The sequence below is a fragment of the Mercenaria mercenaria genome, chromosome 14 (genome assembly GCF_021730395.1).
Source record: "Mercenaria mercenaria strain notata chromosome 14, MADL_Memer_1, whole genome shotgun sequence".
Taxonomy (NCBI): domain Eukaryota; kingdom Metazoa; phylum Mollusca; class Bivalvia; order Venerida; family Veneridae; genus Mercenaria; species Mercenaria mercenaria.
Genome location: NC_069374.1, coordinates 75,270,205 through 75,293,184, shown reverse-complemented (window position 1 = coordinate 75,293,184; position 22,980 = coordinate 75,270,205). Strand labels below are relative to the sequence as shown.

General features: G+C 32.8%; 1 protein-coding gene across 1 annotated transcript; it reads left to right on the top strand.

The window, feature by feature from the left end:
• Positions 1-567: 567 nt before the first annotated feature.
• On the top strand, positions 568-21,846 carry LOC123527728 (uncharacterized). The gene is made up of 7 exons (XM_053523925.1): positions 568-3,225; positions 5,211-5,259; positions 5,755-5,892; positions 18,252-18,350; positions 18,771-18,887; positions 20,513-20,612; positions 20,763-21,846. Exons 1-6 carry the CDS (start codon positions 3,208-3,210, stop codon positions 20,605-20,607), a joined length of 516 nt encoding a protein of 171 aa, XP_053379900.1. The 5' UTR covers positions 568-3,207; the 3' UTR covers positions 20,608-20,612; positions 20,763-21,846.
• Positions 21,847-22,980: the final 1,134 nt, after the last annotated feature.

Genomic DNA, 22,980 nt, shown 5'->3' with positions numbered 1-22,980 from the left:
CGCACTTACCCCTTACATCTACTTTTGTCTAAGGTCTTTATATAAGTAGCATTATGGAAATCTTCAGTATTTCTTTAGTGCATATTATTTGAAAGGGAGCCAACTCCGTCGTCCTTGCCTACCAATTAACGATTATCCAACCTTGCCCCGTCACTTTGGACATTTCTTGAAAACAGGTACATTTTCGTCCTTAAATTTTGTACATCTTTCATCAAAATTCATAGGAAAGGAAAAGTATATTTGTAAAAATCATATTGCATTGTTAAACATGAATATCTATGTCACATTTTCATCGTACTTTAATAACGGATTAGTTGAAGATTTTTCAGTAATTTGATGGATTTTCTTGCATTTATCCATCGTCTGTGTAACGCTAAAAAAATGGCCGAATTTAATTTCAAGTTTATCTACAATTCTTTAATTTTTACTGAGATGTTATATAAGTATTGTTTATTGATGCGAATCCTATTTTAATTCTTTATTTTGCCATTATTAAATGCGGTAAAGAGCCTGGAGTCGATATGACCCAGTTTATATGTGTTTCATGGAAGTCGTGTTGTAAAAAGTGAAACTCGTCTGTTTGTATATTACATATAACGCATTTCTTATCATTCCTTGGAATTTTGTTCGGCTTGTGACATCTACCATCAAGCACTTTTAAACGTGTACATGTGCATGAAAAGAGTGCTATATAAATGTGGTATAATACATCTACCTGTGTCTATCAATAATCTATGTGCTTACAATCTCAGTCTTGTTAATGCTATTCTAAATTTCATTACAGAAGCATTATAAAACAGGACTTAAAACCGAAAGTTGAAAACAGTTTATAAGAAGAAGCTCTTGAAGAATTCTCTAAAGATTCATTCCAGTGTTACATGAAACTATTTCTTATTCTTTGTTTGAAGCTGAGTAAATATTATGTTTCATTTCCTACTCCTTGATTTATCCAAACATAATGAAATGCTAAGTGCTCATATATTGATTTGACTGATTTTGCCCCACAATTGATATTTGGTTTAAGTTCCATCTCATATATCATCATGTCATAAACTTTTCTAATATATCTGTATCTTTCAGACTTCATATTTTAAACCAAAATTGTATTATCTAACACACCCTATGGTATATAAATGAATATATGTCTTTTGCATCATAAGCTGACTTCACAAGATAAGCTATATAACTTTAACTTTCATTTTTCAAAATTAAGCTCTTTTATATCTTAGAAAGTTAAGCAGATTCCTCCGAAACTATTAGGCTAAGTGCTTTAACACTCCACACAAGTCTTTAACATCATAAGATAAATTACAGGGCAAGGTACATGGCTCTAACTTATATTTTACTTAAATAAAGTCCATTTATAACTTGAGAAAGCTTGTAAAATGTTTGTATGTAAGCAAGTTTCACTGAATCTACCAAGCCAAACTCCAAACTCCACACAAGACTATGTCTTCATAAGATGACCTCACATGATATGCTTTAAATACTTAGAAAACTTGAGAAAGTTTTTCCTGTAAGCTGTTTTGTCGGAAACTACTTGACTGAACTTACCTCAAGTCTTTTGCATCATGAGATGACCTCGAAGAACAGGTTTCATACGTCTGGCTTACATTTTGTCACAAATATGCCACTTTTTAACATTGTGTGAAAGTTTTGCATTTAAGCATGTTCTTCTCAGAAAGTTGTTGACGAACTATTCTCAAACACTACACAAGTCTTTAACATCATGCTATGGCCTCACGTGGCAGGGATCATAAGTCTGACTTATATTCCGGCAAAAATGTTGCTTTTTATCACAGAAAGTTTGGTAACAATTGTGCAAGTAAGCAGGTTTCTCAGGAACCTATTTATCGAATGTTTTTACGTACTCTTCTTAAGGCTTCATCGTCATGAAATGACCTCTCTTAGCCAGTTTTTGTAACTCCGAATTAAGTTTACAAAGGCAAGTTTTTGTTTGTAAGTTAAAAAATATGTGGAAGGGTTTCAAAATGTTGAGCGCGCTGTCATTAGACAATTCCTTCCAAATTTTATTGGAATGATTTGAAGTCGTATCGATTCCCGATTGAGGCAGTGCCTTATTTATACTATGTGTGATAACAGCAGTATGTAGCCTGAATTTTAAGTAAATTATTCTGTTTGGGATTTTCATTGAAATATTTATCCCATTGTCAAGCCCTCTACTTTATACTGAACAATATTAGTTTTATGTTGTGTAAGCAGTTCTTCAGGGCATTTTGTATCCTCATGAGAATACATTGTGCATTGTTACACCTGAGCATAAGGAGTATATGTATACATATACGTATTGCAGACAGTGTTCTGAATAAAGCAGTGGAATTCATCCTTACAAACATGCAAGCAACTACTTATTGACAACCATATTTGTTTGTTTTTCTATCCACCGGCCAGGTATAGTGTCGTTTATTTTGCGGAAAAGAATCTTCCGTTTAGGCATTTGATAAATATTTTTGGCCACACAGAAAACAGTATGTTCGAGACATTTATTATAATGGTAAGTAATGATAAACAGTAAGATAGCTAAACAGTATAATGAATTATGTTAACTCGCCTCTATTTAATGGAAGTGTGCATGTCTTAGCTTAAGCGGGATCAAAAACAATGTTCTTCTGCAAGTAAGCAGAGACACAGCCTGTATTATCTAATATGTAAAGTTGTTTTTATTAAAAAAGAAATCGATTCAATTATTCGGTATTGTATAAATCAGATAATTGACTCGGCTAACAAATATATACGTACATTTCTAATGTAAAATGTTTATGTAAAATACATGCAGTGACAAAATGTCTCTAGTAATTACGGAAATTGTTAATATGAGCATGATAACATGAAGTACGGAACAGACAATCTTAAAACGACATCTGATTTAAAATGCAAGTTTCTTAGGGGATAAAAAAGAAACAAACCCAACTCTCTACTGCTTATAGATGTTCAGCCGTACCACTATTTATACGATTATTTTTTTAATGCGTCTAACTTTCGTTCTTTAACTGCAATGCTAAACAACTTTGAATTCTAAATAAAGTTCAACTTTATACTTAAACATTTCGTGTGAATACCGTGAATGAATTTACAAACTCTACGACATACATCGGTAGTAGGTAATTGCGCAATTGTATGCAAACACAAATAAACGGATAACATCAAACAGCTAGCAGTTAAAAGAAAATTTACCCAGAAAGGATAATGATAATGATGATCCAGGTAAATATCCATTTGTCTTCTTTTTGTTCTAATTCACATTGTTTCTATCAGAAAGTTTCACCAGGTATTGTTACTGATATCATGCATGTATACAGTCAAATAAAAATATTTGCTGATCTATAACTTCTAAATTAAATGTAGTCAGCGATTGGAAATAAAATGTGGAACTTGAATATATGACCTATTTACAGTTATGAACAGTTATGAACAGAGAAATTTCCTCTTTTACACAGTTTTTGACATTAACTATATGTACATATATTGGGTATAATAGCGTTTATAGAAGATAAGGCTGTAGCACTCTGCTTACAACGTTAAAGGTCGTTTTGATCGATTAGTTATAAAAACGGTTGCTTTTAGATATATTTTTGTGATTGGTTTTTGTAATCTATTGTTTGGTGCTGGATCTGTTACACCGTTCACCCTGAATCACTGGATCAGCTAGGCGATTTGTTCAAATTTTACGTAATTATATTAAGCATTTACTTTTGAAGCTAAACGTATTTGTTCGATAAATGGTAATAACCAAACTTTGATATGAATAAACCTATATAATACATAAACACATCTTGGTTTCTTTCCTCGGTACTCGCCGCATCTTTCATATCAATATCAGAAAAGCACATGTATGACAACAGGTTTTACATCTGTTCGCCTTTCACTCTTTAATCTTAAATAACCGGCTTCGAGCCTTTCTTTATACACAGAAAATAAAATTGTTACAGTGAATATGGTTGTCGTGAATTGTAAGATATAAAGAAATAAATCCCACGCCCCCATGTAAAAATACATTGAAGTAATATAAGTTTAGGTGAATTTCTTTCGAAATATTTTCAGACTTATTTTGTATAATGGTATTACTGTGACATTTGTTCGACACTGTATAATCAATTATTAATCGTAAAACATATTCTAAAACCATAGCGCGATGGTTGATATATCCTAAGTGATAATTTTAACCAAGTATAATACTACACTCTTGCTCTGATATTTTTTAATAATTTTGTTTAAGTTTATCTACTTATTAGGCCGTAGACAATTATCCTATTACCTGTAGTATAAAGAAAGAACATTTATCACGTGAATTTGTTGTCAAATACTCTTTGTACCGGTGTCATACCAGGGTATTACTTGTTACAACCTTGCGATCATGGTATAATTTATAATTTCATACACTTAAGTAAAGTTATAAGATAATTATATAGTGCACACTCGATATTTGACTTTATGACAAAAATATCTGCCAATATCATAATTATTGTAAAGAAAAAGATCATATCACTGGAAATAAACTTGCCTTTATATTTGTGTACAATATTTGCATAAAGAGATATCATAAACTTGCAATAACTGTTTTCTAGAATAAAACATAACGGCATAGAATCAATTATTGTGCTTCTTTCCAAAATTTCCTCTTCTGTGATATACATGTACTTCAAATTTTGCATAGTGTTTACTACACAGCTACCGGTACGTTGTCTAATGATACTTATAGGTTATTAGATTTGTATCGAGAAATATGCACGAGTTCTGCAGCGGAAATATTTCGCGACTTTAGGAGCGCAATATCATTCCGAAAAAGAAAGAGTGCATATTTCTCGATACAGATCTAATAATCGTTTTATTACATACACATACTACGCTTATAATTGTTATTTATAATATTATTTGCCCTTTAGCCTGAATAAAATTGAAAATATTGTCGTTAAAGAACTTTTAAACGCGACGGAATGCATGAAACTGACGTCACAAATGACGTCAAGCATCCGATATGAAATTTGAACGTCAGTATGGAAAAAAATATTGACGTTTCAGATTCCACTGTAATTTAACAGAGATTCTAAATGATTTTGTAATAAACTTAAATATTGTCTTTGTTTCTGCTCACATATAGTAATATCACATACAGACAATTTGAAAATTATGTAAAGTTTGATAGATGAAACTTTCTAAACAAAAATTAATTTCGTACATTTACTTCTCAGGTTTCTGTAGCTGTCGTGATGGTAATAGTCTTTGGTGAAGCAAACGGAGGTAGCGTTCATATTAAACCGTTTCTCGCTCAGCATTCGTTCGTTACTCGCTTTTGTCTAAATTCTTGATTATTCGAATGATTTACAAAAACGCGCTTTCATCAATTACGGTAAAGTTGTTTTCCTTTTAAAATGGTTTTTAGTAATCCGAGTGGCAAAAAATGTTTTAAATCATTTCATTATTCTTTTGCCAAATACATATTCAATACTTAAGTGTGCTCTTTATTATCGATGGAATGACAGGATATAAAGTCTTTATCATTTACGTGTTCAACGGTTTAGTCATCATTCAATGAACAAACACACTATAAGGAATCATTGATATTTTTCAAGTCTTATACAGTTCTTATTTTTAGTATACTTTTTTCGAAGCTTTGAACAATTTGTTTCATTTAGTGATTATTTTGCATTAATTTAAATTTCATATTAGAATTTGGTGAAATGCATATAGATGTTCAAATTATTCGATTACTTACCACTGTCCTTTTTCATACAGGCTTCAAATCAAGGTACGGAAATAGCGATGAGCAAAATGTGTGTGCCCCGACATATGAATGCAAATCCCCATTTCCGGGACATTGTCAACAGTTGTTGTGTTGCCAGAAAGAGACGTTCTCTAACAGCTCCCCGCCTGGTAGGTCTATTGCTATAAAAGCATTAACAAAGAGTGGCTTGTTTGGGATATGAGAATAGATCATATTTGTAAAAATATATTTGAAATTAAGTCGAATCATAATAGAACGCCACGAATAGCATAATGGATAACGACTTAACTTTTCCTGTGTGATTCTCGAAAAAAAACATGAAGCTATACTGGTGATCGACATTATAATCATTTGAAAAACGTGGGCACATGTCATTTTATTAGATGATATTCAAATTTATTCTTTATATAACTTTTGATTTAAATCACATTTAAAGAACGCACCCCTCGGAATTCAAACCAAAAAGTTTCTTCTGATATGCACATTTTATGTCATGTCATGTTGAATATTGCATAGATGAATATTATTATATATTTGTATTCGATTTGAGGAATTAAGATTTGCTTCCTAAAGTTTTGTCATTTTGCATTCCGTATAATGTTGTATCATCTGCATACAGATCTGATATTATATTTCCAACTGTGAGCGGCAAGTCATTTTTAAATAAAAGAAATCACAGAGGCCCTAAAATAGATTCATGTGGCACGCCGCATGATATAATTTTATTACTTGTTCATAATTTGCACTAACTAATGACGTTCCATTTTTTTTTGTGAAAAGAATATTGATATCAACAAGATCAAATGCTTTTCTAATGTCTATCGTTACGGTTCCTACTAAAAACCATAATTTATTGATTTTAATCACGAATCAATATTACAGTATGAGTTTTTGTTTCTAAACTATTTAAATGCCAAATCAAGAAAAAAAGATGACCGCGTCGAGAATCGAACCCAGGCTGCCGCGGCAATAAAGTAGTTTCCCGCTGTCGTTACCAATACCGCTATAGAAGATTTAGTGTTCAGTGAGCGTTAGATATAGATATTTATAATCGAGGCAATTTAGCTCGAGTAAAGCGTTACAAACGCTTTTCGACAGTAGTAACAACAACTAATTCTCATGTGTTTCTGTAACATATATTGTGTCAGTAATTAAGTTTCAAAGCATTCTTAGGAAATACAGCATTCCAGATATATATCTAAAACAATTCTTCTGTTTTTGTTCTCGAACGATCTGGAGGACAGTGCCTTTAAGAATCATGAAAATGTTTTCAGTTGATTTAAATAGGTTGGTAAAATTGATATTGGTCTGTATTTATTCACATTAACTTGATAGCCAGCTTAGTGTAATGGCTTTATTTAAGCATTCTTCCATACACTTGGAAATGCTGAATTTGATATACTACAATTTATTAGAAATGTCAGACTCTGCGATATAAATGGCGATGAAAGTTTCAACAGTTTTTGCCCTATATTATCAAGTCCTGTTGATTTTGATGTATCAAGATTTGATAAATACTATTGTACCTGAAATACAGATATCAGTGGGATGAGAAACAAAATTTTGCTGGAACTTTAGAGTCAAAGGTTTTTATGTGTGAAAAATCAGACAAATGGACAGGATCTTTTAATTTTTCTGCAATAGTAACAAAATACTCGTTGAAGTTTGCTATTTCCCGTTTATTTGTAATAAATGTTTCATTAACGATTATATTTATCAATACATACTTACTCGTTACTACTTCTATTTGTTCAACATTCTTGAAAGATTATCGAAATAGTTTTGGGGTAATGTTTCCCTTCTTCAATCATATTCTCAGACGTTCGCTTCCTGTGCTTCTTATTAATGTTAATACCTTATTTCTCCTTTCCTTATACAAGTTTGATGTTTTATCATGAGAAATTGAAACGCGGTCTCTTATCGCTTGTGAAATATCTGTGGAGAACCAATCTGGTTGATATTTACGTTTAACTCGTTTAATCTGTACTGGTGCATTTTTATAAATGACATCTAAAAATGCATTTTTCAGCATAATATCAATATTTCCGCATTCAGTTATTATCTCCCGGTTTGTTTCTCAAAAAATATATATCCGTTTAAAGCTCACCTGTGCAATGCTCAGGTGAAATTTTGGGATCGCTCGATGTCCGGCGGCCGTCTGTCGTCTATTTGTCAACATTTAGCTTGTGTATGCAATAGAGGCTGTATTTTTCAACTAATCTTAATGAAGTTTTGTCGGAATGATTACCTTGATGAAATCTAGGCAAATTTGAAAATGGGTCATCTGGGATCAAACACTAGGTCACTAGGTCAAATCAAAGAAAAACCTTGTGTATGCGATAGAAGCTGTATTTTTCAATTGATCTTCATGAATTTTGGTCAGAATGATTGCCTTGAAGAAATCTATGTTTAGTTCGAATATGGGTCATTCTTGGTCAAAAGCTAGGACACTATGTCATATCAACGAAAAAGCGTATGTATGCAATAGGGACTGTATTTTACACCAAAACTTCATAAAATTTGATCAGAATGTTTGTCGGGATGAAATCTTGGTCAAGTTATAATGTGGGTCATCTGGGATCAAAAAAAAGAAAAACCTTGTGAACGCAATAGGGGCTGCATTTTACACTGGATATTCATAAAATTTAGTCAGAATGATTGCCTTGATCAAATCCAAGAGGAGTTGGAATATGGGTCATCTGTGATCAGAAACTAGATCACTAGGTCAAATCAAATAAAAAAACTTTGTGTATACGATAGAGGCTGTATTCGTCAACTGATCTTCATAATAATTTGTCAGAATGATTACCTTGATGAAATCTAGGAAAATTTGAAAATGGGTCATCTGGGATCAAAAACTAGGTCACTATGTCAAATCAAAGAAAAACCTTGTGTATGCAATTGGGGCTGTATTTTTCAATTGATCATGAATTTTGGTCAGAATAATTGCCTTGATAAAATCTAGGTCAAGTTCAAATATGGGTCATCTTGGGTCAAAAACTAGGAGACTAGGTAAAATCAAAGAAAAACATTGTGTATGCAATAAGGGCTGCATTTTACACCAGATCTTTATGAAATTTGATCAGAATGTTTGTTTGGATGAAATAAAGGTCGAGTTTGAATATGGGTCATCTAGGATAAAAAAACTAGGTCACCCCGTCAAATTAAAGAACAACCTTGTGTACGCAATAGGGGCTGTATTTTATACTGGGTATTCATAAAATTAAGTCAGAATGATTGCCTTGATGAAATCTAGGCCAAGTTCAAATATGGGTCATCTGGGAAACATGTTTACACTGTTATGATGTGTTTCTCAGGTGAGCGACCTAGGGCCATCTTGGCTCTCTTGTTTTATTATCAGGAGCACAAGAAAACACGTCCGTTCACCATGCTTATCAGTCTCGTTGTTGAAGTTCTTGGGTAGTATCAGAATAGCTTTATTTTTTTCGACTGAGATATTTTGCCATATTCTCTTAAATAGCTGAAAAAAGAAATAAAAATATTTACCCCCTACTAACTGAACAGGTACTTATTGCTTTATCAATTGGCAATACGTTTGCCCACCCTCTTTTCTGTGTTGTTAGCATATTATATGGGCTTTGTCCTCGGTGTCATCCGTTGTCGTTTTCCTATATTTTATTTAACATTATTCACTCCATATTTTTGAACAGCGCATTTGAAGTAACTACTTACTACTACTAATTATTCAAACAAACTGAGACTGCACAGGTTTGGACAAAATAAGAGAATCACTTACTCCGCTGTCCTCTACCTATTGCTAAGTGATATATACACCATCATCTCAGCGGGAAATCCGTATAAGTGTTTTGCGATAAAAATGATGTACATCTATGTTTTGAATAACTATAATATTTAATATGAATCGTCAGACTTTATTGTTTTATATGGAAAGCCGGTCACCCCCGGAGTACTATTCAGTTTTCCCTATATAATCATATATGGCTGTTCTTCTACTTCCCATATTGTTTGAAATCGCGTTCTTCTCCACCGATTGCAGAATAGGATAAAAAGACGAAGAACAACCAACACCGGTATATTTTCAACGAAGCATCTAAACTCTGCTGTGTTCTCTGTTGATTTTTGTAAGAAAACAAAGAACAACCACCCGCATGTTATACAACTCCCTCATTTTTTTTTTCAATACTCTGAACTATGTTGGGTTCTTCTCCATCGGTTGTTAAATTACAAATAATACTTTTCAACACAATGAATTTGGGAAATAGAAGAACATCCATATATGGTTAAATAGAGAAAACTGAATAGTACTCCGGGGGTGAACTACGGCTTTCCATAGTTTTATAATAGAAAATTATACAAGGTCAGTTTTTAACGAGAATTTGCAAGAATTCTCTCCCTTAATTATTGACTGTGTTAAAGCAATTCCCTTCAAATTGGATTGCCTCCCTTACATTAGCTAAAGTCGTGTTATTCATTACCTAAGTCAATAATTCTTTGTCATGGATTTTGCATAAATCTAATATTTTGCTTTAGGTAATACACGGAAATTAAGCTCGCATGTTACTCCATAGAAAGCAACAAAACATATAGCCAGGTTTTGATATAAATCATGTTGTTTAATAGATTCATATAGAAGTATTATTCATGTAAAGATATAAAACATTTCTGTAAAAAAACAAAAAACATTATGTTAGCTTATAATATTGCGAAATTCGTGTTGTCATGTAACAGAAAATGAAAACATTTATTCTTGCATAAAAACTACTTTTTTCACTGGATCCGCCCATGTATTAACGGGAGAAAAATCATGTGCAAACAAGGCAATTCACGTGCTGTTAATACCCGATTTTTTTTTTGAAATGCTTTCCCAGGGACGTATATGTAATTCTGCGCAGATTGACATCTGGTATCTGCGTCTTTTTTCTTTCATAAAAACCTCTTCTTGAAGCATTAAAGATGCAATCTAAACCATAGAATGTTTTACTGTATCAGTAACTAACGCTAAATGCGCTGCCTCCAACATTATTCGTACTCGTTTCTTCCCTTGTTTACTCCCCTTTTAGAACTCTGCGTCAATTCAGATTTTGTAGACAACCGTGAATGTTAAAGAATCGCGTGTTTACCTGTGCGATTCTTTGTTTTTAGGTATCATATTTATGATTTTGGTAAGTATCTGTCAGTATGTTCTAATTTCTCGAAGAATTTATATAAACAGCTTGGAAACTTGACACTACATTCGTACTCATCCGTACTCCAACTGCGTGTCCGTACTCAATATAACTCGATGTAAAGTTATTATTCTTGAAATTGTGATCGAGTCCACCAAATTGTGAAATGATATGAACAGTTATTGGTATTTTTATGTTTGTAATAATGAGAGATAAAAAAATCGCTTAAAAACCTTCAGGATGTGCTTTTTTAGTGTTGTTTATTTCCGGGCCCTGGATACGGATATTTAAAACATGTTTACCGTTTCCAAGAACAACTGGAATGGTAAATAAAAAATGTACCGGAATCGTCAAGTCATCACATATGAAAACAATACATAAATCGTCATGAAATATATTTTTATGCAAGAATAGCGACAATACACGTTTGTTTTGTGTATTAACGTCTGCAGAAGCCCGCGGGATATGTTTGTGACCTCGACCTTCGGTCTCGGTCACAAACAATCCCGCGGGCTTCTGCAGACGTTAATACACAAAAAAACGTGTATTATCCCTACAATTAAATTTCTTTTCTTTTGAATCTTTGAATCCCGCCAAACATTGATATCCGAAAATTATTTCATAAACGAGCTTTCCCATAAACACACGTATACATAATAACTGGTCAAAAGTTCGTCAAAAGCGGAAAAGAATGTCGACAGGTGGAGCATCTGAACCAGGTGGGACATTTGAAAATCCTACAACAAATAAGAACAAAATAACCAAAGAACAGTTTAAATCATTAAATACCGATGACAAATTAGTAGCCCTTTTTGACATGATCTCGTGTGCAAATTCAATCACAACAAGGGTCTCGAAAATAGAACACATAGTAGAAAATATCGTATCTGCAAATGAAAATACATATGACAAATTCTCCAATATAAAAGCATAGACCAAGAGGCCAGAAGCCGCAGGAACAATCTGATATTCAGGGGTATCCCTGAAGTGTTAATGAACGAAAACAGTGAATATGTCTAAGCTCGGTTCATTGAGAAAAATCTTGACATTGATGTCTCAGAGCTGTCTGTTGATTCTGTCCATCGCATCGGCGCCCCGCCCGAGGTAAAACCCGACCAATAATAGGCAATTTCTCCAGCCAAAAAGAGACTGAGTTGATTCTCTCAAAAGCGTACTTGCTAAAGGGGAAAGATTTTGGCATCAACCAAAGACTACCCACCCGAAATAGTACAGGCGCGATCCAGACTTTGGCCAACATACAAAGATATGAAGGCCAAAAACAGGAAAGGAGCGGTGTTTATCGGTTATCCCGCGAAACTTATTGTAAATAAAAAGATTATTCGGGATGAATTTCCGGACTGGCGAGAAATTATGCAACAGTCGAGGGTTGATGCCAGCAAACCTGTAAGTCTCCCGACAGATACTACAAATGTAACAACCAGCAACATGTTCGAAGTATTGATGGAGTCGGAAAACTCGTTCGAATCTTTAGCGAGCTCGTCTGATGATTATACAGGCCGAAACAACGATGAGACTGACCAGTACATCGAAGAAATGCACAGGCTTCAGACGTTTTCAAATTCTCAGCAAGTCGGCCAACCTATTAAATTAAGTGCAAAACCAACCACACCATGGAACAAAGTAGTGATTCATGGAAAAACACCACCTGACATACACACTACGGAATCGAACGGGGCCAGCGGAGGACCCGCTGATGTGAGTTCTAATCCTCGGTAGGACACCGGGGGAAATGTACAAACATTTGGAATAAACAATCATTACACAAACGCGACTGTAAACAACCGTGGGAAAATTTCACAGTCGAATAATTCGGAAACGGACTATAGTCCTATTATGTATATAGATAACAATAACCTGTTCAAAATTTCGGCACTCAATGTTTGTGGCCTTAAAAGGCGAACTATGTATCCAGAGTTTTCTTCATTAGTACATAAATATGATATTTTTGGAGTGGTCGAAACAAAACTTGATGAACACGATGTAATAGAAATGAATAATTATGAATTTATTAATAAGCCTCGAAAACAGAAATATCTAAGGAAATCGGGCGGTATAGGCGCTTTTATAAAATCTGACATCGCTAAATATTGCGATTTTGTTGACAGTCAGTCTGATTATATTTTATGGTTGAAAATTAAGAAAACACTGACTGATTTAGATCAAGATATAATATTAGGTTTTGTATATGTACCACCATTATGTTCCAGGTTTTACAATGAAGACGAATTTGATATTTTTGAAACAGAAATTGCATCTTTTTGTAGTACATATGAATATGTTTATATTTCTGGAGACTTTAATGCGCAAACATCAGATCTTCCTGATTATACAGAAAATGATTATTTTTTGTCAGATTATTTTGACTTAGACCACGAAACTGTAAGCTTTATTGATCAAAAGTCACAAATGGAATTTTTGAAAATGCCTATCAAGAGAGTTTCACAAGATAAAAAGAAGAATTATCATGGTTACAGATTTATTGATCTACTTAAAAATAACAATTTAGCCATAATGAATGGTAGGTCTACGAATGACCGCATGGGTAGAATGACCTTTAGAAATATATCAGTTATTGATTATTGTGTTTTATCAATGTTTGGATATTTGTATTTTGTTGATTTGAAGATTACTGAGGTAGATAGTCTATTTTCTGATGGCCATGCCTTAATAGAATTCTCATTACGTTTTCATAAATCCGATTCTAATAATAGAGAACCAAGTAATGCTAACGGTAGTGGGAAGATTAAATGGAAACAACAAAATTCAGAGGAATTTGTTGCAAATATTGAAATACAAGAAATAGAATTATTACTAGAAAAATTATATACAAATAAAAATCAAGTTTACCAAAACAGAATTGATGAAATCGCAAATAAGCTGTCAAATAGTTCTGTTGAAAGCGCTGACAAGAGTTTCCAGCGTCAAAATACATTTCACAGTAATAGAAATAAAAAACATAAGCCTTGGTTCGGACCAGAATGCAAAGCTGCTAAAAAAGCATATAACAAAGCAAAGAAAAAGTATAACAAATATCCATCTGAATATAATAGATTGGTGTATAAAAATTTCTGTAACAAGTATAAAGCTACAATGAATAAATATATTAATAAATTTAATATGGACAATGAAAATAAATTGAGAAATATGAATAAAAACCACCCAAAAGATTACTGGAGGAACATCAATAAAATTAATACAACAAATAAAAAAGTTGAGCAGCCTAACTTAGACGAATTAAAACGATTTTTTCAAGAATATAAATAATAATGAAGACCATACCACCGATGACTCGAGATATTAAACGAATATACTAAACAGATAATAACGCTATATTAAACTCAAAGATCTCAAAGGGGAAAAGAAATTGAAAAATGCATTAGGCTACTGAAAAATAGTAAATCACAGGAAGTGATGAGGTTTTAAAATGAATACATTAAAAGCCTAAAGAGAAAAATCCCTACCAATCTATGTATCACTGTTTAACATAATCCTAGAAACGGAATTTTACCAACTAAATGGTCTGAAGGTAATAATTAAAATCCTTTTTATAAGAATAAAGGTGATTCTAAATCCCCAGAAAACTTCAGGCCAGTCACATTATTGAGTTGTATAAGTAAACTCTTTACTTCGGTTTAAATGAAAGATTAAACACATTTCTGCTAGAGAACAATACTTGTCAGAATATAAAGCAGGTTTAGAAAAGACTACTCAAATCTGACCATATTTCATTAAACTCAATAGTGGAGATACTTACACATTACAAAAAGAAGTTTTTCTGCTTGTTTATTGATTTTAGCCAGGCTTTCGACTCAATATGGAGGGTGGGAAATTTGGGGAAAAAAAATTTAGCAGCAAATATAAATGGGAAATTCTTCAGAGTTATAAGGAATTTACGCAAACATAAATCATTTTGTCTCTCAAAATAGCAACAAATCTCCTTTTTTTTCTTATCTAACTGTGGGGTGCGTCAAGGGGGAAAATTTGTCCCCTGTACTTTTTTCTTTTTCTTAAATGACCTGAAACCTATCCGAATCTAAGGGACCACAAGGGAATTAAATTCATCGACATAGAAATAAAATTTGAAAACTTTTTTGAAAATTTTAATTTTACTTTATGCTGATGACACAATTTTATTGTCCGATGACCCTATAAAACGGGAAGAATTGCCTAAATGATTTTGTAGATTACTGTAAAATTTTGGAAACTAAAAATCAACATTAACAAAACTAAAGCGATGGTCTTCGGTTCAAGAAATGATGCCAATTTTGTATTTACCATCAAGAACACACCAATAGAAATAGTAAACTCATACAAATACCTGGGAATCTTTTTTTCCAAGTCTGGCAGTTTTTAACAGCTAGAAAGCTTTTGGGCCCAGAAAGGCAAGAAAGGCTATTTCCTGCTATATAAAAGAGTAAATAATTTATCTCTACCTCTAGACCTAGTGTTTAAAACTTTTGACCATACAATAGTGCCTATTCTACCTTTTCATCTGAAATATGGGGCTATGAAGATATCAATATCATTAAAAGACACATACAGACCTTTTAAGAAAAATAACAAACCTCAGGAAAACCACACCTCTTTTTTTGTCTCTATGCAGAACTAGGCAGTTATCCTTTACATATTCTAATTAAATGAAAGAATGGTTAATTATTGGAATAGACTAATAACAGGAAATAAGAATAAATTAATAACCCAAATTTTACAAATAAAATGCTTTCAAATACCAAATTTTGATTCCAAATGGATAAAGTGTATAAGACAGATCTTTACTCAGATAGGAAAACCAGATTAAAGGGAAAATCAGAATGATATTTTAAATAAAATCACGCAAAACCAATAAAACAAATTCTTATAGATCAAAATTTAACAACCTGGCACGCTTCCCTGCAAAAATTCAACTAAAGGATTAAATTATTCAAGTTTTTAAAGAAGGAATAATGTTAGAATCAACTTGCTCTCTCTCAAAAAGTCTGAATACAATTATCTCCTTAGATTTAGGACTGGAAAAACACTTTTTCCCTTGTGAAACGGTAGATGGGATAATATCATTTTGAACAAAGAACTTGTTTTTTTATGCACTATGTTGGATGTAGCAGAAAGAATTTCATTATCTTCTAAAGTGTCCCTTTTCTGCATATGAAAGAAAAAAATATTTAAAAAAGTTTTTAATTTTACTAGGTTCAAATGTCCTTAAATACAAAGAGCTTCTACAACAAATACCAAACATCAACTATCACAACCTGTCAATTTTTGGGAAAATTTTACTTACTCTGGTAGAAATAGAAATATCTTAATATGTACTTTCTAGTGTCTATTGTTTGTAATCTACAATATTTTTTTCAAGGTTGATTTGTTAAGAAAAGAAAAAAATGCAGGAAGTTGCTGAGCACTCTCGATGCACTTTTGACGACTTAATTGCTGATACATGTACACATATTTCGAAATTGTCAGCAAAACACCTGTCTTATACGTCTTTTTTAAAATGTTTTTATTCTTCTATATTATGTCAGTAAGAATATAAGACACATTATAATCCAACAAGTTCTTGCTTATATACATAAGAGTAGACTTACCTAATCATAGGCTAACGAATAAAGTCCATTTGATTATACATTGTATTAAAATCCAAAGAATTACTGTTACACAACTGCACATTGTGACATTAAAACAAAAACAAACGCACATGTTCTACACAGCTATTAGTAGGTCATAAACTTCCAATAATACCTGTATTATAGTATAAAAAATAGAATATTTATAGTCTATTTCAAAAATTACCCACAGTAAAGTGAATATCAAAACTACTAATCGGTCAAGTCCCTAATGATTTCAACATAGGCTATATAATTGGTGATTACATTTTACAACATTTCCCCCTCTCCCTCTCTCTGTTCTTATTTCATAGTTTCCTTCTGTAAGCATTCATTTTTTTTCACTCAGTTACTTTGAGCAATTGATTGTTACTTAATGTGTCTTATTTTCTTTCTCCAAATTGTACCATGCTACATGTAAACCTTTTTTTATCCAATGTACACACAACAATCACCATGTCATGTGAATCTGTATAATTGTATCGCATTGTATACTCATATAACTGTAATGGGTTTTTTTTAAGTTAATAAAGGTATGTTCTGTTCTGTTCTGTTCAATAGTTTTCCTCGAGAAAAACGAAACTTGTGTAAGAATACATGTACAGTGTTCCCATTTTGACTGATTGTTCTTGTCCATATAACGGTACTTTTGTTTAACTTTCATGCCTAGAAGTTTACTCTTTAAAACATGATAAAATAAAGTAATAAACTAAGCAATATTGTATTAGACAGGCAATGGCGAAGAAAAGCCCGAGCAATTTAACAAACTTAAAAAAACATACATATTACTAAAACACGCACACACATGTTTTATTAACTGGTCTTCATCCGAGGTTTTCCACAGAAATCAAAGAAAGAAAGAATCTATTTAATTATGAATCAAGTTTCTGATTTTGCTTCAGTTTTGCACCTGATTTGTTGTTGTTGTCGTTGAATATGTAGCCTTAGGTACCATCTCTAATTGGTGTATGTGTATCATAGAGATCCTTACTCATTTTTTAAACAATTAGCTCTGATTCATCCTGTCTACTTATTTATAGTGTCTAAACTACCTGATTATACATAAATCAAATATGCCATTCAGATATGTGTTTGTACATATTATACAATTCAATCATGAAATCAAATTTATCGTGTAAACTAAAGTCTTTAGCTGTAAAGATGGCTGTTTTTTTAACGAACAAAGCCGTGACAAAAAATGTAGGTCGTATTAAAGTGATAATCCAACCGTGCAAACTCATGGAAACATGCCAATTTTTCTTTTACGCTTGGATTTCATTTCTAAAATAGACATGATATTGCGCGTCTGATAATTTCACCCTTTCTTTTGCACATCGTAGAAACCATGTTGTGTCTTTTGTTTCAATAAATGTACACATTCTCTCTCACCAAAAGACATATTCAAAAATAATCATTAAAAATAAATTTCCTATATATTCTATTGCTCAAAGTAATATCAAAAGCGAACCCAATATTATATCGGATAATTTTCAAGAGGGACAACCTACTATGACAAGCCAGTCAAATATAATAAAAGCTGGGGATGATTAAATGTCGTATCCATATATCTGATTGTTTTGCATTTTAGATTTTAGATTTATTGTTGCAGTAAGGATTTGCCATAACAATATTTTAATTGATAAACTGATACACTTAAAAGTTCTTAAAAGTTTGATTGATAATCATTTGCCATTTTTTATTTTATATCAAAATACTAATACAACTTCTGATCATTCAAACCAGTTGGGGACTGTATATGTGTAACCGACTTGAAATATTGTGAACAACTCCCATTTCCATATAAACGTTCTGGTGATTTTGGAGCAAGCTGTGTCTGCTGCGGTGAGTCTAACTGTTTTTTTAAGCTTTCAAATTAACTTTCCAAGGACAATTTATTAAGATTCTTTCAATTATTTCAAATGAAGCTATATATTACAATGACCAACCTCCATTATTTTAATATAACGAGGTCACAGTTTTGTCAATTTTAAGGTAAACAAATAAATATCCATTCCTTTTGTATTACCGTCGTCCAATATCTTGAATTTCTGCAGTGACAAATATTTTTAGTCAGTAAATGAAAAACTAAATTCCCTTCCTTATCCGGGTTATTGCACTCTTTTAGTGTTTGATGCAAAATCCGATGTGTAGGAATCAGTATTACAAGAAGTAATATTAGATAATGTCGGCATATTTATACTTACTTTGGGTCGGAATAAAATCTTCAGTATAGGAATTTACTAATGTCTTCAATTCAAACAGACTGTGAGGAAAGATGCGTACCCTTGAAAAGACACAGTGTCGATTTAGAACTTTGTCCCAATTTCGAGGCACCTCTCGGGAGATGTGACAACAATAAAAATCGCTACTGCTGCCCATGTAAGTGTAATGAGACAGTTACCTTTCTATGAAATGACTTCGTTGGTCAAATGGTTAAGGTTGCTGATTTGCAAATACTTCGCTGTCACAAATTTGGGTTCAAAACCTGGCTAAGTGTGTAAAATAATGTTTTGTAAGAAAGCTTTTAAGCATGCTCGCGGAAAGCCGGTGGTTCCAGCCAGTGTCCGTCAATGTATAAACTAGCGTAAGGAGGTGGATCTTTGATCTTACTAAGCATTTAAGGCACTGACCTCCAGATAAAATGATCTTTCTTTAAAATTGAAGGTTAGACATATTATGAGAAAGTTAAAACATGAGTTTTTGTTTATAACCTATCTTAACAAATGCAAAATCAAGGAGAAAGACATGCCCGACCCGGGATTCGAACCGGGGCCGCCGCGCCATAGACAAAAACTCCTGCATTCTTGCTCATGACACCGCAGAGGAATACGTACATTACAGTTATTAAATATAAAGATTTGTTATATACCTGTATAAATTCTGTAAAACATCGGCTTGTATTTCACAATTAAATATGAACAGGCAGAAAAGAAATCCGTATTGTACCTTTTAAATTCCGTACTGTACCTTCGTATTGTATGCTGCTGGACTACTTTCATTAATATGCATGACCTGACACAGTTCTATAAATAGCGCACATAAAAACTTCACTTTATTCAATTTTGATATCGATAAACTTTGAAGATTTCGTTCAATAACAAAACAACAAACAAAAAATACTACTTCTTATGTGTTTCCATAAGAAAGTAAGCTTCAAAGCCTTCTTAAGAAATATAGCTATAATTTTATGATATCTAAACATTTTCATCTTTTTTTTTGTCAGTGCATTCAAAGTTTCAAAGGTCGCAATGTATTTTGCCTAGTAAGTAGAATTGTAAACAGCTTCTGTGAAAGTTTAGCTTGTCATGTAGAATAATAAAACAAGTACTTCATGTAACTGATTTTTGTATGATTGAACAAAACTGGATAAACCAAGAATGTTGATTGTAAATATGAAAATTGCGTTTTATTTCGTTTTTATGATACCGTTGCGTATCGCTTTGCAAAAACAAAACATATATTTGCATTTACTTTTCTTTGTCGTCACATTATTGTCTTAATAACAGAAGCAGTGAAGTGGAACTTATTTCAGAATATTACCGGGGTTTATACATAAATTAACACAACGGTATCATAAAAATGAAATATAACCCAAGAACAGAATGTCCTCTTCAGGTGCAAAATTTGTTAGCAATACAGGTTTTTTACATGTAAACAGAATATAGAATTAAACACCGTTGATATTTCAATAGTATAGATAATAAAGAATACTGTTTGTTTTATTTAAGGTCATTATAAGTAAACAATTATGAATGGCCTCAAAGTCATAATACTGTAAATTACATGTATATATTTTACTAAGAGATCTGAAGTACCTTTGTGTTATACTGATATATTAGAAATAATTCATTTCAACCATTTAATTTAACTCACTGTGATGTTTTTGCTCACAGTAAATGGTCGGGGTATGTGTATTTCGAGTTATTGATAGGTATTGTAATGAGTTAACGCATCTTTATGGAAGTATATTTATTAGTACGTGTTTGTTTTTCGTTTCTCTACAGCACGTGATGAAACTCACGAGGCATGCGACTGCTTTCAAAGATGTCCCAAACTCTGGCAGGACATTGGCTCTTGTGCTAAATGCTGTGAATTCTAAATAAGGTAAAATAGCCCACAATTCCATTGAACTTAAAACAGTAAACTTACTGTAAAAAGCGACCAACCTTTACATATTTCGTTTCGATACAGATTATGTATATTTTCTTAGAAAGCTTTTATTTCAAATCATTTCATATTCTTTGTCCTTTATAGAAACAGATTAACCCAGTAGAAGCCTGGATCATTCAAAATGTACGTCGTAATATGCTATTTCCCTGAACATATGGGCAATATTCTTTAACTTGTGGACTTTCTTAACACTCATCAATATGGCTGTATCATGACGCCATACACGCCATACACGTCCGCTCAGTTGAGGCGAAAGCATCGCGGAGAAGGACGAAAATGCCGAAAACTTAACAGATGTACCAGGAAATATAGTGTGTGTGTTGAGTATGCAATAGGCGAACTGAAAACATACAAAAGTTTTGGAACATTGTGGAATGTGGAGGCATCCTAGAAATATCCTTTCACAAACAGTGAACATATGTGCATCTCTTGAAGATATAAAATGATATATTAGTCCCTATTAAATGAAGTGACAAATCCGTTTGATTTATTTTCGTTAGGGTTTATAGTTTACAATGTAATTCTCATTAATTAATAATCTCCTGTATTTTGATCAGTTTTGTATAAACTTATTATTTGAGGAAACTCCAATATTTTATCGTCATACATCTAAGTAAGCATAAACCAGTTTATGGTGCGCACCCAACCTCATTCTTACCCCCACCACGTTCCAAAGACACGGGACGGTGTAAATAAAAGTAATCCCCTCCAGGTGATCTCAAACAGACGTAATGGAAACAAAAAGGCATGGCATGTAAAACACAAAAATGCTCGTGTATAAATATATAAAAAGCAAACCTTAAGAACCAAAACGTATGTACTCAATGCCTTTTCAGAAGACAGAGAAAAAAGAGAAACACCCTTAAGGGCCCGACGAAACAGGCCAGAAGACAGATATCAAAACAGTTCAGTCCTGGTAAGATTTAAAAACTGCTTATCATAGAGTCCTCCCCCTCTTCCGTCAGACACAATCAAAGAGGGAAGCGTAGTGTCCAAATGTAAACGGGTTGAACACTAAACATGCGGTATGTCTCAAACAGTTGGGTCGTAACCTCTTTTAATTAAACGTGTTATAATTTTACCAAATACAGTTGGAAAATTACCATGACCTAAGATCTAACGAAGTTTGTAAACCACATCCCCATAAAAAACGGGTTTAGAAATACCTTCTCGCAGAAGTATCTTTAAATTACTATTGAATTTTAAAACTAAATCAGAATTACGATAGTAAAATTTAGCAAAATATTTACGCAATTTGTAATAACGGTAGCCTTGCTGAAGAAGTTTACTTGTAATATATAGATTGCGTTCATTGAAATGCTTGACATGACTACACGCTCTGGCAAACAGAATTAATTGAGAAATACATACCCCATAAGATGTAGCCTGAGGTACATCCTTATCCAAATGGAGAATATTTACAATACTAAAGTTAAAATCATCCTCTTGTCATAAATTTTGGTATGTATAATATTGTCATAAATAGAGAGATGTAAATCTAAAACCAAGTTTCATTTAGAAATACCTTCTCGCACAAGTGTCTTTAAATTACAAGACCGGTTTTGATAGACAGAATGTATACGTATATGAATTGTCTCGCACGAGAAAGACTTCAGAGAATCCAACCTGTTATCCTAATATAAGGTCATTTCCGCCACAGCAATGATGCACGTCGGATTCATAGAGGTATAGAAAAAGCTTCGAAAATACTTTTGTAACTGACGAGTCTGTTAGGTCACAATGACGAGTCATATATATGCTCTCCAAATTTTCATACTGATATTAAGAGCTCAGCCCCTTTAATAACTGTTAAAAACTTAAGTAGAAGAACTACTCCATTTATGGTTAACACTTATCAAGCACCGTTGTCTCATATATTGTTCTATATGTATTCTTCTGTAAATATAGGTCAGTCTACACATACCAGCTTTCAAGTATGTGCTTCGCAAGCAAATGACTCATACTCATCACCTCTTGTGTTACCAAACCAAACAAGTTTCATGAACACGTATATATTCCTGTGACAACCAGTGGTCCAGTAACTAATACTTGTGCACATATACTATTAGTACCTAACCTAGTATGATCAAGGGCATAAAACCAGATACGGTCGATGGTTCTACCAGTGAATGGGCCGATTATATAATACATGGGGTGAGCAGCAGAAAGCATGTATGTTATCGGTCAGTTTGAGAAGAAACGCTCAACGATTACTTCCAACTCATTTAACTTATAAATCTGACATCAAACATGTCTTAATTAAAAGATTTAGTTAGTATTTCGCATCGATTTTTGCAACAAG